The sequence below is a fragment of the Macrotis lagotis genome, chromosome 4 (genome assembly GCF_037893015.1).
Source record: "Macrotis lagotis isolate mMagLag1 chromosome 4, bilby.v1.9.chrom.fasta, whole genome shotgun sequence".
In the NCBI taxonomy this organism is placed as follows: Eukaryota; Metazoa; Chordata; class Mammalia; order Peramelemorphia; family Peramelidae; genus Macrotis; species Macrotis lagotis.
Genome location: NC_133661.1, coordinates 118,216,752 through 118,232,244, shown reverse-complemented (window position 1 = coordinate 118,232,244; position 15,493 = coordinate 118,216,752). Strand labels below are relative to the sequence as shown.

Here is a 15,493-nt window from a genome sequence, read left to right as displayed (position 1 = left end):
CTGCAGATATTCAACACAGGGAAAGCACAGAATTAGGGAAAAATACTGGGTTAAAACCGCCAGTAGAAGGTGAGACTTCAGATGGGACTTAGAGGAAGCCAGAAGTTAGAAGGAAAAAAATGCCTGACATGAGGGACAGCCAATGAAAATACCCAGAGTTGAAGGTGTGTCTTGTTCAAGGAATAGCATAACCTGGAGTCACTAACTGACAATTCAATTTCTGTATTTTAGTCATAGGCAGGGAAGTTGGGTTCTAATCTTATTTAAAAGATCTCTATCATTTTAACATTTTAAAGAATTTCCCACTCAGGTTAGCAAATGACAGACTAAATCCCTTTGTCTCCCTTGTCCTGATATATCTGAGTAATCTGAGCAAAATAAGAATATTATTTCCATAGCTAAAGTATTTCATTTCCATTAAAGATAGAAATGAAGAAGAAAAGTAAAGTTAATGGGATTATTAGTATCATCAATTAACCTACAATCTTAACTGCTTGAGCTATAAAATAGCAGAAATTCTGTACATATAAACCCCTCTACAAGAATATAGAGACATTATAGAGAATATTATCTGTCCAAAACTTGTAGCCAAAAGTGTCACTATTAAGAACAGACCATCTTGGGGCAGCTAGGTGGCACAGTGGATAGAGCACTGGCCCTGGAGTCAGGAGGACCTGAGTTCAAATCCAGTCACAGACACTTAATACTTAGTTTTATGATCTTGGGCAAGTCACAACCCCCCCCCCCCCCAAAAAAAAAGAGTAGACCATATTTTCTCAAAACAAGGTGAACTTTTAAAAACAGAAAATTTGATAAAAGAAAAAAAACAGTCTGAAAAATAAACAAATAGAAAATTTCAGTTTGATATGATTTTGCAAATTGTGCTATAAAATTAAAGAATAAATAGGAATGCTTTAAGAAAACTCTTTAAATTGCTGCTTCATTTTTAAGTGAATAGGAGGAAAGTCAAGATGGCAGACAGAAGTCAGGACTTCCCTAAGCTCTCCCCAGTTTCCTTTAGAAACAACTTTAAGCAATCCTCTAAACAGATTCTGGAGTGATGGAACCCAGAAAAAGACAAGAGTGGAACATTTTCCAGCTTAAGACACCTCGGAAGGATTTCATTTTGAAGGTAACAGAATCAAAGAACTGATCAGTGATGAATCATTTGTTATCAATGAATTTCAAGCATTCAGAGGAATATTTGGAATGATTAATGTCCTATAGAATGTAATGAACATAGCCAACATCAGTTCATTCACTGAGGAAGTTATTTACAAAATCATCTTTTCCCAATTAATGGAAATGTTTGGTCAGTTACCTAAAGAAAAGTAACTATAAACTATAAATCACTAAGAAAAATATGACAAAATCTTTCTGTACCTTCTAAGTTTAGTTACTAGAAAAATACCGTTTCTGGGCTTTAAATTGGGTGGAAGAGCAGGGAAAAGACGGGAAAGAGTTAAGAATGAGTATATGATTTCATTCAACACAGAATCTGCCCAATTCCTGCCTGAATCTAGAATTATTCTTAAACCAGAGGGCTTGAGCCTACAGTAGAGCCACAATCAGGCACACCAAACTGCAATGGAGAAGGAAATAGAGTTGATAATACATGTAAAGAAGAAATAAACATATATATATGATGTGGTCGAAAATAAATAGCATATAATTTTGTTAAAAGCAAAAATGGGCTTAATATTAATAACTAGCATTTTTTTTTAGGTTTTTGCAAGGCAAATGAGGTTGTTAAGTGGCTTGCCCAAGGCCACACAGCTAGGTAATTATTAAGTGTCTGAGACCGGATTTGAACCCAGGTACTCCTGACTCCAGGGCCAGCGCTTTATCCACTGTGCCACCTAGCCACCCCAATAACTAGCATTTATACATGCTATAAGGAAGATTCTGGTACACTGTGTTCTGGTCAAAAAGGAAAAAATTATCTAGGCTATTTTAGTTATCTGTTCCATCGATATAAAGAATGGAGGCAATTATTCAGAAAATTCAGGTCAAATAAACTTATTTCTTCCTGGAATGTACTTATATTCAAAATATGCTATGGTATAGCAGAAAGAGCACACAATTTAAGTCTGGAGCCTGAATTTGAATCACGGTTCTGTTATCTCCCTTTATTACCTTGGACCTCAATTATCTCATCTGTAAAGTGAGGGAGTACTATAGGGTCTCTTATTACACCAAATCTAAAATAATTCTGAAATCTATTTGATTGCATTTTCAGAGAAACTATTTGATACAAGGTAGAGGGAATAAAGGTGAACTCAATGTGCCTTAAAGAGGTGTCAGATATTGTAATAAAGGTTTGGGGTTGTTTTGGGTTTTTTTTAAGTCATAAAAACTTTTAACAAATGGTCAATCTGGAACTAATTCAAGGGACCCCCCCCCCCATTGCATAAAATTCCTTAGGGAATTTTCAAGACTCTCAAATACAATGAGAATAATTTTGTTTAGAGCAGCAGTTAAGCAGCACCATCTATTTGTACCTAGTTCTCATTTCATCTCATCTCTTGAAGTCTTATGTTGCCTTAGTTAGCTAATTCTGCTTTCAAATATTATCAGTCAACTCAGAAGCATTACTCAAACTTCAAGTCTTCTCCCAACATCAATTATCAATTATCTTAATGCTCTTCTTAAATTTTAGAACAGAATAAATGGGAGATTCCAGAAAATATGAACCATTTATGCAAACTCTCATAAAAGAAAAAAATCTTATTAAATAGTACCAAATAAAGAGGTAGAATATTCCCAGTTTGGTTGTTCACAATTCCTAAGGAAATTGATAAACAGTTGATCTTAATAAAGAAAATTCATTAATAAGCTTCCTTCTTTATTGCTAGGCAGACCAAAGCAGAAGTAATAACATTTATATGGTTCTGTAAAGCTTGTGAAGCATTTCCTTCCATTTTCTTATTTGATCTTCACAACAAAATCATGAGAAATGGAATGGACTGCCCATGGTCACATAGCTATTAAGTGCCAAAGGTAGTATTCCAATCCAGGGAGAGCTGATTATGACAAGTCCAGTAGCCTCTTCACTATTCCAGATTGTGCCTGATGTGTAATAATGAAAAAAACTTTGAAAAAATGCATAGACTAGAGCTGCTCTGAAATTAAACCAATTACATAGGGCACGCACATAGGACACAGTAATGAGAGAATAAAATCCAGACTTGGGTGTGGCAGTGTAGTTGTCTAGGTCCCTGTGGATCCAAGACTTGCTTATCTCTTTTCATTTCCTTACCAAAAAAGGCTGGGGGGGGGGGGGGGGGGGGGGGGGCGGCGTGTGCGCTAGGTGGCACAGTTCAAATCTGGTCTCAGACACTTAATAATTACCTAGCTGTGTGGCCTTGGGCAAGCCACTTAACCCTATTTGCCTTGCAAAAACAAAACAAAAACAAAACAACAAAAAAAGCTTGCTGCTTTCTGACATGCCTCTGTACAAAAATAAAGTCTGCATTCCCTTTTCTGACTATCAACATTTATCATGTCCATCCTAGGTTTCCCAGAACCAGTCAGCCACTCCATGCAGGTAAAACCACACACTCACTACTTTTGTTAAAGCAACAATGACATGGTGCACTGAGGGAAAAAGAGCCCAAAATTTGAAAGTCAGGATGGGCTGATTCAGGCTCAAGTCAAAATTCCCTTGAGTCTTCCTTTCCCTCAATTTAAATAACAACCATAATAAACCTCACCAGTCTCTGCCATAGAATTGTTGAGATGAAATAAGACATTAAGTACAAAAAGGGTTTTTAAAACCACAAAGTGCATGCTATATAAATGTAAAGGGATTCTTATGCTCATCAGTCTTCAATCTTCAAATAGGTTATGAGGCTATGGGTGAAGGCTGGTGGCCAAGGTACAAAAGTGTTTCCTTCTCCTTTCTCTTGACTTACAACTGTGTTACTCATAGAATTACTTAATTTTCAGACAGATTCTTGATCAAAGAAAAAACTAGTCAGGTGGGCCATTTTCTTAAGATGACTAGATTAGTCATTTAAAAAACCACCACCTGTCCAGCTAATTTCTAAATGCAGTCCTAGGCATCAAGGCAATTAAGTTTGTGTGACTTTAATCATGTTTGTTATTAATAGACATATCATGAAATGGCATGAGTTCAAGAGTCAAAAATGAATGGTCAAGTAAACATTATCTAATATATGTTCCAACTTTTAACCTTTCAACCAATTATTTCCTGTTTAAATGTGTGTACACATATGCATATATGTGCACATATATAGACATGCATATACATGTGTATAACTACATAACTATATGTATACATCTATATCTACAGTTATATATATGCACACAGAAACTGCTACTTAAAGGAATAATAACAAACGACAGTTATTGAAAGAATGCCAATGAATCTCTAACACTGAGTCTAAGAACTTTTCTTTTGACTTGTGAGTAAACTAGATCCAGAGCAGGTAACATTACTTGCCCAAGATCACAGAATGATTTGGTAGTAGCTACTGGTCAGGATGTAAGAAGAAAATAGAGAGTTGACCCTCAGAGTTAGAAAGACCTGTACTACCTCTGAAGTATACCAGGGTCAGACCATGGGTAAGACCCTTAAAGTCTCAGTGTCCCCAGAACTCAAAGGAGTTCTTTACCTAAACCAATGAAATCATAAGTGGGGCAGGCAGAAGATTACCCCCCAGATTATCCATCAAGTATTGAAATATGCATATATGATCACAGATTTATTTCTGGAAGGGACCTAGGATGTCATCAAGGACATCTCGCTCCTTTTATAGATAAGGAAAGAATTCCCGTAGCTGAAGAGACTTATCCAAAATCCCACGAGTACAAGTGGGAGATAGAGGGACTGACTAGGAATTGGTCAGGCTAAAAATCACTCCTGTGAAATGGTTCAATAGTCCTAAGTTGCTCACTGGTGCAAAAATCCATCTTTTTGATGTCTAAAATGCCTAGGAATGCCATCATGGAACAACACATTCATGAAAAAACATAATCCCAGGATTGCAGATGACCCCCCCCTCCCCAAAAAATAATGGGAAGCCAAGAATCTTTATGGGCTTTAGGATTTTATCAGAGGGGACTTGTCCTGCAAAGTTGTAGCTGGTCATGGAGCAGCAGACTTAAGAGAAAACAGATGAACAGTTACACAGTGCTGCACAGAAGACACCCTTGGTTGGACTCTTTAGGAAAGTTATGCAAAAATAAGGAAAAAAATAATACTGGATAAGAAGGCATAAATGGTTGTAACCTACACTGGTTGATAGAATATTCACATTGATGAGAACACAGACCCCATGGTCTTATGATGGCAGCATTTCCTGGGGGAGGCAAATGACCAAGAGCAGGTCAATACTCACTAAGCTTGTCATCTGGCCTCTTCCTAAAGGAATAAAAATTGTGGATAATGAACGACCAATACAATTACTTTACTAGGGTCCCCAATTTTCAAAAATTTGAGAATCAGAAGTTATACTTTGCTTTTTAAGCAAAGTAACACAATGAGTAGGGAAAACAATAGGGCTTAGGGTATACAAACCCTTCTAAGACTACCAATAATTACAGTTTATAAGGCAATAGCCAGGGAGTCATAGGAATACAACCTAGTCCCAGGTCTGCCCTGTGTTAATGGCTTTACAAATATTCTCTTTGACAAAACCCCAGGGAGGGATTCTATTACTATCCCTATATTATGGTTGAAGAAATGAGGGTAGATAGAAGCTAAGTGACTTGTTCAAGGTCACCCAGTTAATAAATATCTAAGGCCACATTCGAATTCAGGTCTTCCTGACTCTAGACTAAGCTATTTATCCAATACACCATTAACGCTCTGATTCTCTCAGGTCCTTCCCCTATAAAACCAAAAGGGATGGATTGCATGCTCTCTAAGATTGCTTCCAGTTCTAACATACCATGTATGTTAGTCTAAAGCAAAATTATGAAGTGAGCAAAGATTATCACAAGCAAATAAAGTCTTCTTTCCTTCCTCATTGAGAGGATCCCCACATCCTATTCTGTGTCACTTTTTATTGTCATCAAAAACTGCTCTTATGAAAAGTATCTGATGTCAATCATTTATACCTTTTTTGTAATTTTAGGCCAATCGGGTTACCTGCCGCAGTAATGCTGAAGCATACAAGGGAGATATCAGTAGCAGAGGAGAAAGAAAAGAAAAAAGGAACAAGAAAACTTATGGATCATCAGACTCTACAGTTACAAAGCACTTTCACAAATACTCCTTTATTTGAGTCTCAGTAGAATCATTTGAAGTGAGCACTGTGACAATGTAAGGACTGCTAAATTATATTTATTTTGGTTTAGGATACTGACTACTACTTCCTTAGCTATATGAACTTGGATAAGTTATTTTACAGTGTGTACTCTCATTTCTTTATTTACAAAATGAAGAAACAGGGCTATAGGAGTGTTAAAAGTCCCTTGCTGCTCTGATATTCTATCACTCTACCCTTCATTTAGATGCAACTGGATGGCAAAGGGCATAGACTGCTAGGTCTATGGTTATGAAGACTTGGGTTCAAATCCAATCCCAGACACTAACCTTGGGCAAGTTCCTTAAAATGTCTACCTCATTTTCCATATCTGCAAAATGAGGATGATAATAATAATAAGAATACCTACCTTTCAAGACTGCTGTGAGAATAATATTTGAAAAGTATATTTCTAACCATAAAACACTGAGTAAATGTTAGCTATTGTTACTGTTATTATTATTTATTATTATTATATTATTTTGAAGTGAGAAAGAGGTAAAATGAACTAGCCCCAAGACCACACCATTTATGAGAAGCATATCTGAACCCTGGGCTTCTAACTCAAAAATCTGGAATTGATTTTCATCTGTCTCACTGCCTTTCCAGAAAGTCTGCCACCATCCAGATGGGAAGATGCTATAATCATCATGGATGATTCCTTTATTTAACAAATGAGGAAACAGAACTTAAGTGACTTGCTTAGGCTACATAGTAAGTTGCTGAGCTAGGTGGTGGTCTTTTGTTGTTTTTTTTTTGGGGGGGGGCTGCAAGGCAAAGGCATTAAGTGACTTGCCCAAGGACAAACAGCTAAGTAATTATTAAATGCCTGAGGCCAAACTTGAACTCCAGTCCTCTTAACTCCAGGGTCCATGATCTATCCACTGAACCACCTAACTGCCCTTGAGCTAGGTCTTCTAACTTCAAATCTAGTCTTCTTTCACTGAACTAAAAAATTTGAATTTTTTTAAAAAATGAAGAATATATTCTTTAACATATAAAAGAACATCCAATAAAGAGGGATATTTATATGAATACTCTTGTAGCGACTCTTGTAGCGTAACTGCAAATAATAATGATCCAATTTAAATCTATAAATTTCAAGAGTAGACCTTCGTACACAAAGTTCTATATTTTGAAAATCTTTATAGACTTTTTTTTTGTTTTTGCAAGGACATGGGGTTAAGTGACTTGCTGAAGGTCACACAGCTAAGTAATTATTAAGTGTCTGAGGTCGGATTTGAACTCAGGTCCTCCTGACTCCAGGGCTGGTGCTCTAGCCACTACTCCACCTAGCAAACCCAAATTTAAATATTAAATGCTATAACTTTACACACAAACTTTATACAAACTTAAACCAAGAAGCTGACTTCAAGACCTCTCTAAATATGCCAAGTTAATATAAAAAGATCTAATATAAAAAGAGGAAACAAAATAATTCCAAAATTTTGCAAAGCATCTACTTTCAATACACACCAAAGACCTGTCAAAATATTCATGATATCAAAGATGTGATGAGATCCTTTGCGAGAGAAGTCAAACCCATTTAAAATTCTATTTAACACATTCAAGTGACTAAGTGGGATCAAGGGCCTAGTCTGCCTATATCATAATAAATGGTGAAATTTTCAGTCGCTGCTGCCTAATATGGTTTGAGAAATTATATTATTCTAATTAAAATGATAAAATGTCATTCAGTAAAAGAAAACTTCGGTATTTTTTTCCAAGTTCAATTTGACTATACAATTACAAAAGTGTTTACTTGCAAGAGCAAGAGTCTTCTTATAAAATACTTTCATTCTTTAAAAATGAAATCAGTTAAGTTTTAACAGCAAAAAAAAAAATGCACAATCAACAGTAATATGAGTACTCTAAACAGACAGAACACTTGGCTGTCTTATTCTGACAAGGTTTGATCTCAATTTAGTCTAGTAAACTGCCCAACTCGGAACAAATTTTACTCCTCTTAGGTATAAGAAAAGATATGTCAGCTAAAAGACCAAATGAGCATCTTTGTTACTACTGTTCACAATTTTTGTCACTATGGTTAAGGATGATTTTGTTTTCCATCCTAAAGGTATGGACAGATGAGAAGAGAGGGGTCTCAGATTCAAATCAATGAGAGCTTGAAGTAATGAAGAAAGCATTAAGTCTTGGATCCTGGTTACTTGAAAAAATGCACCAAGTTTTAATGAGCAAAATTTCTATATTCTGTGGTATGTAGGTACTCTGTGAAAAGCCAAGTCACACAAGATAGGCTGAAAGTAGAAAGAAGCACACAGAAGCACATAGAAGACATCTTTTTAAATGCAGGGAAGAACAATTGTATAAACTTATATATGGCACACAAGCACATTCTTTCAGCTTTGCATTCCATATGGATCAAGGAGGTAAGAAGCACATGGACAAAATAACCAGGCATGTGTAAACAGCAGCATATCAGTAGGAATTGCTAATTAATATAGAACCATATAAATGGCACAACAACAAAGAGAATGCTACAAGCAGAAGAATGAGATGTCATCAAGAATGAACTTTAATCTATTCCTGGTGATCATAAATTATAGTCAGGAAAAGTAATGATCCTACTCTCCACTTCCAATACACACTTTTTTACCTTCTACTAAGTCCACTGGGAAAAACCTCCAATTTATCCTGAAGCCTTACCTTGGTTTATTACAAGGCAAAGTCTTTGCATCAACTGCAAACATTTTGGAAACAAAGATGATCACTGGGGCTGTGTCGTCACTTCCACATTTCATAAAAGCTAAATAAATAAACAGAAGTAAGTCTTTTTATTCATCTACTGTAAGAAAAAAAAACCTTAGAACAAGTGAAGAATAAAACAGCACATAAAGATAAAATTAAATCATGACCTTAATAATTATTTTTAAAATTTCACTTAAAAGATTGCTTTTCCAGGGATAAAAAATGCTTCCCTTCTTTATTCAAAAAATAAATAAAAATCAATGCAATCTGTAATGACTGGCATGTATGCCTATTATTTGTACTGAGTATTCAACTATAAGCCCTGGAAAAAGGACCCTCCTCTCAACCCCCAGGTCATAGAAGAAATAATGAAATAATAAATTGGGGGAGGGCAGGTCATCCCAGGGGGAGAAGGGCCATGCTCTATGAGAAGAGCAAGCAAGTATTCATACTGCAAGAATAGCACAGCATGGAATTTATCAAATCTTCCTTAAGTAATCCAAGCTATAGTAGGTGAGGCTTAGGTGATCTCACACATGTCTTCTAGCTCTCAAACTTTGATCCTATGACTTTCATGCATGCTACAATTTCATATCCCCTTCATATCCCCTTCAAGGGATAGTAGGAGATATAATGATGATAGAATACCATTAATAGGGAAATACCACCAACTCTTTGGAAACAGTTTCAAAAATAACTATTATAGTGTTCCAGAACCAATTTCTCTTGCTGCTCTGCAGCCAATGGTGGAACAGTCACTGCTGAGAGAGGCCTCAGTTACTGAGGAATTTCTATAACCAACATGAAAAGGAAGATTCTAATAGCCCAGAAGTTAGCAGCTCTTGATAAGTCATTCAAATAATTAATCAATCATCAGATATGTAATCAAATATAAATAGCAAGGTACCTACAAATAGTTGATGCCCTGTGCTTTTATTAAGTGCTTTTCCTTCTATAATTCCAGAACAGGATAGTGATGAGAAGAGTTGGCTTTCTTTGTGCCCTATCAAAAAAGATTCCCTACAACATTTACACAATTTAGGAATTTACTTTCCATGATACCAGACTAGATCCTAACAAGTCCCTCTTTGCCCTCCCCCCAAAACAGCTTGATGGATTTCACCTAAAAAACAATAAAAACATCATTTAATGTAATATTACAGCAAAGAAGTATATTGTTATCTATAGGGAGGAAGGGCAAACTGGTGTTTAAAATGGAGTTTTGAGGAAACTGCCAGTGAATAGAATAGAACTCCATTTTTGGCAAAGTGCACTTAAATTTTTAAAATCAAAGTGAGAATCAATCTCCTGAAAAGCTCTATTTTCTAATTTCTTTTTTTTTTCAAGGCAATGGGGTTAAGTGGCTTGCCCAAGGCCACACAACTAGGTAATTATTAAGTGTCTGAGGCCGGATTTGAACCCAGGTACTCCTGACTCCAAGGCCGGTGCTCTATCCATTACGCCACCTAGCCACCCTTCTAATTTCTTTGAGAACTCACTCAGCACTGTTTTTGGAACCATGATTCACCACAAGCTTTGGTTAAATGCTGCCATATATAGGTGTTTCTTAAGAGCAGCTTTAATATTATTTTACAAATGGCAGATCATATTTTAAGTTTATTAAACATCTCCAAAGAGTTATCCCTAAAGAATCAAAATTGCTGTTATTTGCTTATGGGACCAAAATGACAAAATGTCATAAGATTTCAGGGCCCAACTTTAATCCTAAGAAAGGGGATCTATTCAAAACCAGAACTGATAAGAGCAGTGGACCAGAATGAATACCATTGGTTCAACCATGATCAATCAATCACCAATTACAAAGTAAATTCTTATGCTGTACTAGACACAGTGATAACTATTAGAGAGACAAAGAAAAGAAATGAAGCAGTCCCAATCCTAAAGTTTCAAAGTTCAAACGGATGGTGAATTTGGATTTAAAAAACCATTTCTATGAAGACTAGATTCAAAGCTGAAAATGTTCAGTGACTAGAACATTCAGTCCTGGATCTGTAGCACCAGAATGGGCTTTAATCATTTCTAAGTTAACTTGTTTACATTTAACTCACCTGTCTTTAGTTCCTGAGTTTCTGGTGGAAGAGAATCAAATGTCCTTGCTCCAGTGCACAGCAGTCTCTCCACCCGCTCAGCTGAGATGTCAAGAGGACTAGGGAGTTTCTGACATACCATGTCTAAAACCTACTGTTAAGGATTCAAAGCCAACGGGCTAGAACTTGACCCTCCCCACCCCAGTTCTTAGTACTGGATTTTTAAAGGGTTTCATTATCAAATGATATAGACCAAGATAAGCAGATGGGTAACTATAAGGTTAGCAAAGCATATTGTAAAAATTTGATCTTTACCACAATTCAATGTGGCAGGTATGACAAAGAAATATCCTCATTTGACTGAAAAATAAATTATAGCTGAAACTTAACAGAATTTATATTATATTTGTCCAAGTTACAAATGGAGTATCTATTCTTCCTATAGTATACAGATGTTAGCCAAATTCCTGTATAAGAAATACGTTTCATTTTTAATACTTCAGTACAAAAACAAATACAAACAATTATTAGAGGGCTTTATCCTATTATAAGGACTCTGATAACTAGATACTTAAAGCTAGAGCTTTCTGGAAGATCCCCAGAAAGAGTCAAATTCTCAAACACAGAGCTGCTCCTATAATAACGGGGGAGGTAAATTTAATTTAAAGAGAAACAAATAATTTTATTTAAAAGTTTTATTCTGACAAAAGATCTGTATTATATAGATGCAATATATATATATATATATATATTTATAAATATCTGTATAAATCTGGAGATTTATATTCAGTATATATGGGGAATTTATGGAAAACCAATGGAAATGAGCACCTATTCTGTAGCTTTTTGACTTAGAGAATTGTATGGGACATTGAGGGATAAAGTGACTTCCAGTGACTTGGACAGCCTAGAGGTTAGAGGAAGAAGTTGAGGTCAAAAGCTTCATGACCTTGATCTTGAGGACAGCTCTCTAGTCACTGATACAGCTACGAATTCTCATTTAAAGAATATGACCTTGGACGGCTAGGTGGTGCAGTGGCTAGAGTACTGGTCTTAGAGTCAGGAGTACCTGAGTTCAAATCTGGACTCAGACACTTAATAATTACCTAGTTGTGCTTGGGCAAGTCACTTAACCCCATTGCCTTGAAAAAAACCAAAAAAAAAAAAAAGAATATGAACTTTCCTCATTCAAAGAATATGAACTTGGGGTGGCGTAGTGTGTAGTGGATAAAGCACTAGCCCTGGAGTCAGGAGTACCTGGGTTCAAACCTGGTCTCAGACACTTAATAATTACTTAGCTGTGTGGCCTTGGGCAAGCCACTTAACCCTGTTTGCCTTGTAAAAACCTAAAGAATATGAACTTAAAAAAAAATTAAGGGCATCATCCTCCAATTCTAAATCATTTACCATAGATTTCCATGAAACCCTGATCTTTATAACTGCAATTAAGATGATTTGATTTACAAATATTTAAATTTACATAGTTTTCCAGGTTCATATGGAGTGTAAACAACTAAACTATCTCAGGAAAAAGAAAACATTCTAAATGTATTTAATTAACTGGCTAAGTTAAAAATAAGACAAATGAAAAACAGTCAATATGATAGGAAACAGTGATATTCAAATGGAACCAAATTCCCAATAGAAACCACTGTCAAATTAACTAGTGACATCCAAGAAAAAAATGTATTTTGTTAAATTATAGATAATAAATATGATAAATGTAGATCACCTATGAAAAATTTAGGTAATCTTCTTCCCTACACAGTTAGATTTAGTTTGAAGAGGTGCTATGTGAAAAAAGGAATCCTCAGGGGGGGGGGGAAACAAATATCATAGATAAGACCTTAGTAAAAGCTCATTATATTACCATAAAAAGCTTCAACTTGGAGAGTTTTATTTTTAAACATCTTCATGGTTCATCAATAATAGGGAATTTTCAAAAAGGATACCAAGAACACTATTTGATATTGGAAGCCACTGGCTACAAATGGCATTGATCTGAACTTTAGGGTCCGAATGACGTGCTTCTCGGGCTCCAATTTTTAATCCCAATGAAGTTAATATCTTATCAATTTTTTCTTTGTCCCTGCAATAGTTCAAGAAAACAAAACCATAAGATTATATCTCTACACATATAGAAACGGAAGTAAACTTTAATTAGCTTTTGTTTCCCAACCTCTACTTTTCCAATAAAAGACTTTTAAGTATTTGGAGGATAATACTGCCACAGTGCAAAAATTTTCTGTTCTTTTTTTTTAATTTTCAAAATGGGAGACTCCAAAACATTTTTATGAAAAATAAATTGCCGATAACATATCCAGACAAAAGATGAAAAAAGAGAATAACCTATCATTCAGAATGGAATTATAACAACAAAATTAACTCTAATTTCTACTTGTTGCAGGTAAGATTTATGAAACTAATCTTATAATGGGCATGAATATCAATTTTTTCACAGAAACTGATTTTTAATGTTCCTAATCTTTCTTTTAGTGCATTATTGATTAGACAAAACTAATCATCATCTCACCATCATGCCACCTAGTACAATCTTGGCTAATTAACCCCTTTAGTCGTGATTCTACTTGGGAAGAAAATTAACAGTAATGTTTGGTTCACCGATTACAATCAAATCTGTTGAAAACTTCTATTCCTTTTTCTTGTCAACCACACTCTTCTTGAAGCATAAATACCTAAGACTAGTATAATAATACTTAAATATCAAACACTATATCATAATCTTACTTTTTCAAAACTGCATCATAGAGACTCCATATATTTTCCAAGACCAACTGTACAAATAAAGGCTTTTTTCCTTTTGTCTATAAGAAAGAATATATATGGTTAGAATAATAACAACTCACTGTATATAAGTATGTGTGTGTTGCGTGTGTGTGTGTGTGTGTGTATAAGTTTATGTATATAAGAATACAGCATTTTTACGATTTACAAAAGACTTTCCACACAAACATTCCCAATTATGTGGAAAGGGATTCAACCCCCCATATAACAAGAGAAACAGAGGCATAAAAAAGTGAACTTGATCACCAATCTAGCGAGTGCTGGAGCCAGAATTTCTACCCATGTGTTTTGATTCCTGTGCTTTCTGGTCTCTACCAAATTGCCTCTCAGTATCTTTGACAGATGTCTTAACACAATTCAATTTCACACTCGATTCTTTATCAGCTGCATGCCTCATCAGTTTGCAAATATTTACTCAATATAATTTTCAGTTTGGCATAACCTGTAGTTTGACACTCAGAGCCAGATTTCAATTATCTACACCAACGGTAGCAAACAATAACACAAATAATACTTAACAATGCAGAGGGAAACTCTACTTTTGCAGCTGACCCACCATTAAATGATGTCATTTCAATTCAATTCAACTAACATTAATTTCTAAGGCTACTTCCATTGCTCTTGCCACAAATGCTCAAAAGAGGAATTATCCACCCTAATAAGGAGCCAAGGTGATTTCAGTTTTAATTCTGTTCAAGTAGCCCCTTCATATGGAACTCTTTCTACGATGTCATATCCACTTCTCTACTTCTTCCACAGAGTATTCTAAATACAACTTAATAATTTCATTATAGCTCAGGGCCATTATTATGAACAGTAAATATGTTCTGGCATTTTAACAGAGTCCAAATGAAATGATTAAGAATGCCACTACAATAAGTAGTCTCCTGATTACTGAAACAGGTATGTCATGGAAAACACACAATTCCTGACATATAAAATGTGTAATTCTCCATCATGTCCCCAGAGCTCTTGAGTAGCTAAGCGACCTTAACAATAGTTTTTTAGATCTCTAAGAGATAAAGTCCTAGATAAACTTCTAATTTTATGGAGGTGCAGAAAAATAGAGGCCAAAAAAGGGGAAGTCACACAATAAGGACTTACACCCGAATCTCTTAACTCCAAACTATGAGGTATGAGTTATTATGCCTTCTAAATTTAAAAAGGACAAAAGAAATCCTTATCTAAGCACAATAACAGGGGAAGAAAACTTTTAAGTGTTAATCAGCTTCAAAGAGTAAAAAAACTCATGACATGAGCAGCATAAATGAAAGACGAATTAAGTCTATTACAGCTGTTAAACGATATAAGATATTCAAAAGGAAAGAATGCAGCTAAATATCAAAATGTTATATGGCACATTTTTATGACTGTTTGAATACATACATAATTTTCTTCAATGTTCAACATTATAACTTCATCTCTGAAATCCAGAGAAATTTGTGAAATGGCACAAATGAACCTACATGAAGAGAATATTATTGGTATTTGTGTTCCATGTGTTGAAAATTTTATTAAGGTCATAATTTCCATACTACACTGAATAATAAAGAACATTAAATATCAGCTACTAGTTATATCTATTGGTTGACAATCTCAAAGATTTATTTTTCTTTATAGTGGGGCTCACTAGTGAGATATTAAAGTACCTCTTCATCT

At 35.2% G+C, this 15,493-nt stretch overlaps 1 protein-coding gene across 2 annotated transcripts in view; it reads right to left on the bottom strand.

Annotated features, from left to right (window-relative positions):
- The window catches only part of EFL1 (elongation factor like GTPase 1), a 202,547-nt gene that overhangs the window by 145,902 nt on the left and 41,152 nt on the right, over positions 1-15,493 (bottom strand). For both annotated transcript variants that reach the window (XM_074233988.1, XM_074233987.1), the window contains exons 9-12: positions 13,778-13,854; positions 12,982-13,118; positions 11,051-11,173; positions 8,940-9,039 (exon numbers count right to left, since the gene is read on the bottom strand). In XM_074233988.1, the coding sequence (XP_074090089.1) occupies positions 8,940-9,039; positions 11,051-11,173; positions 12,982-13,118; positions 13,778-13,854 (437 nt within the window). The remainder of the gene's footprint in view (positions 1-8,939; positions 9,040-11,050; positions 11,174-12,981; positions 13,119-13,777; positions 13,855-15,493) is intronic.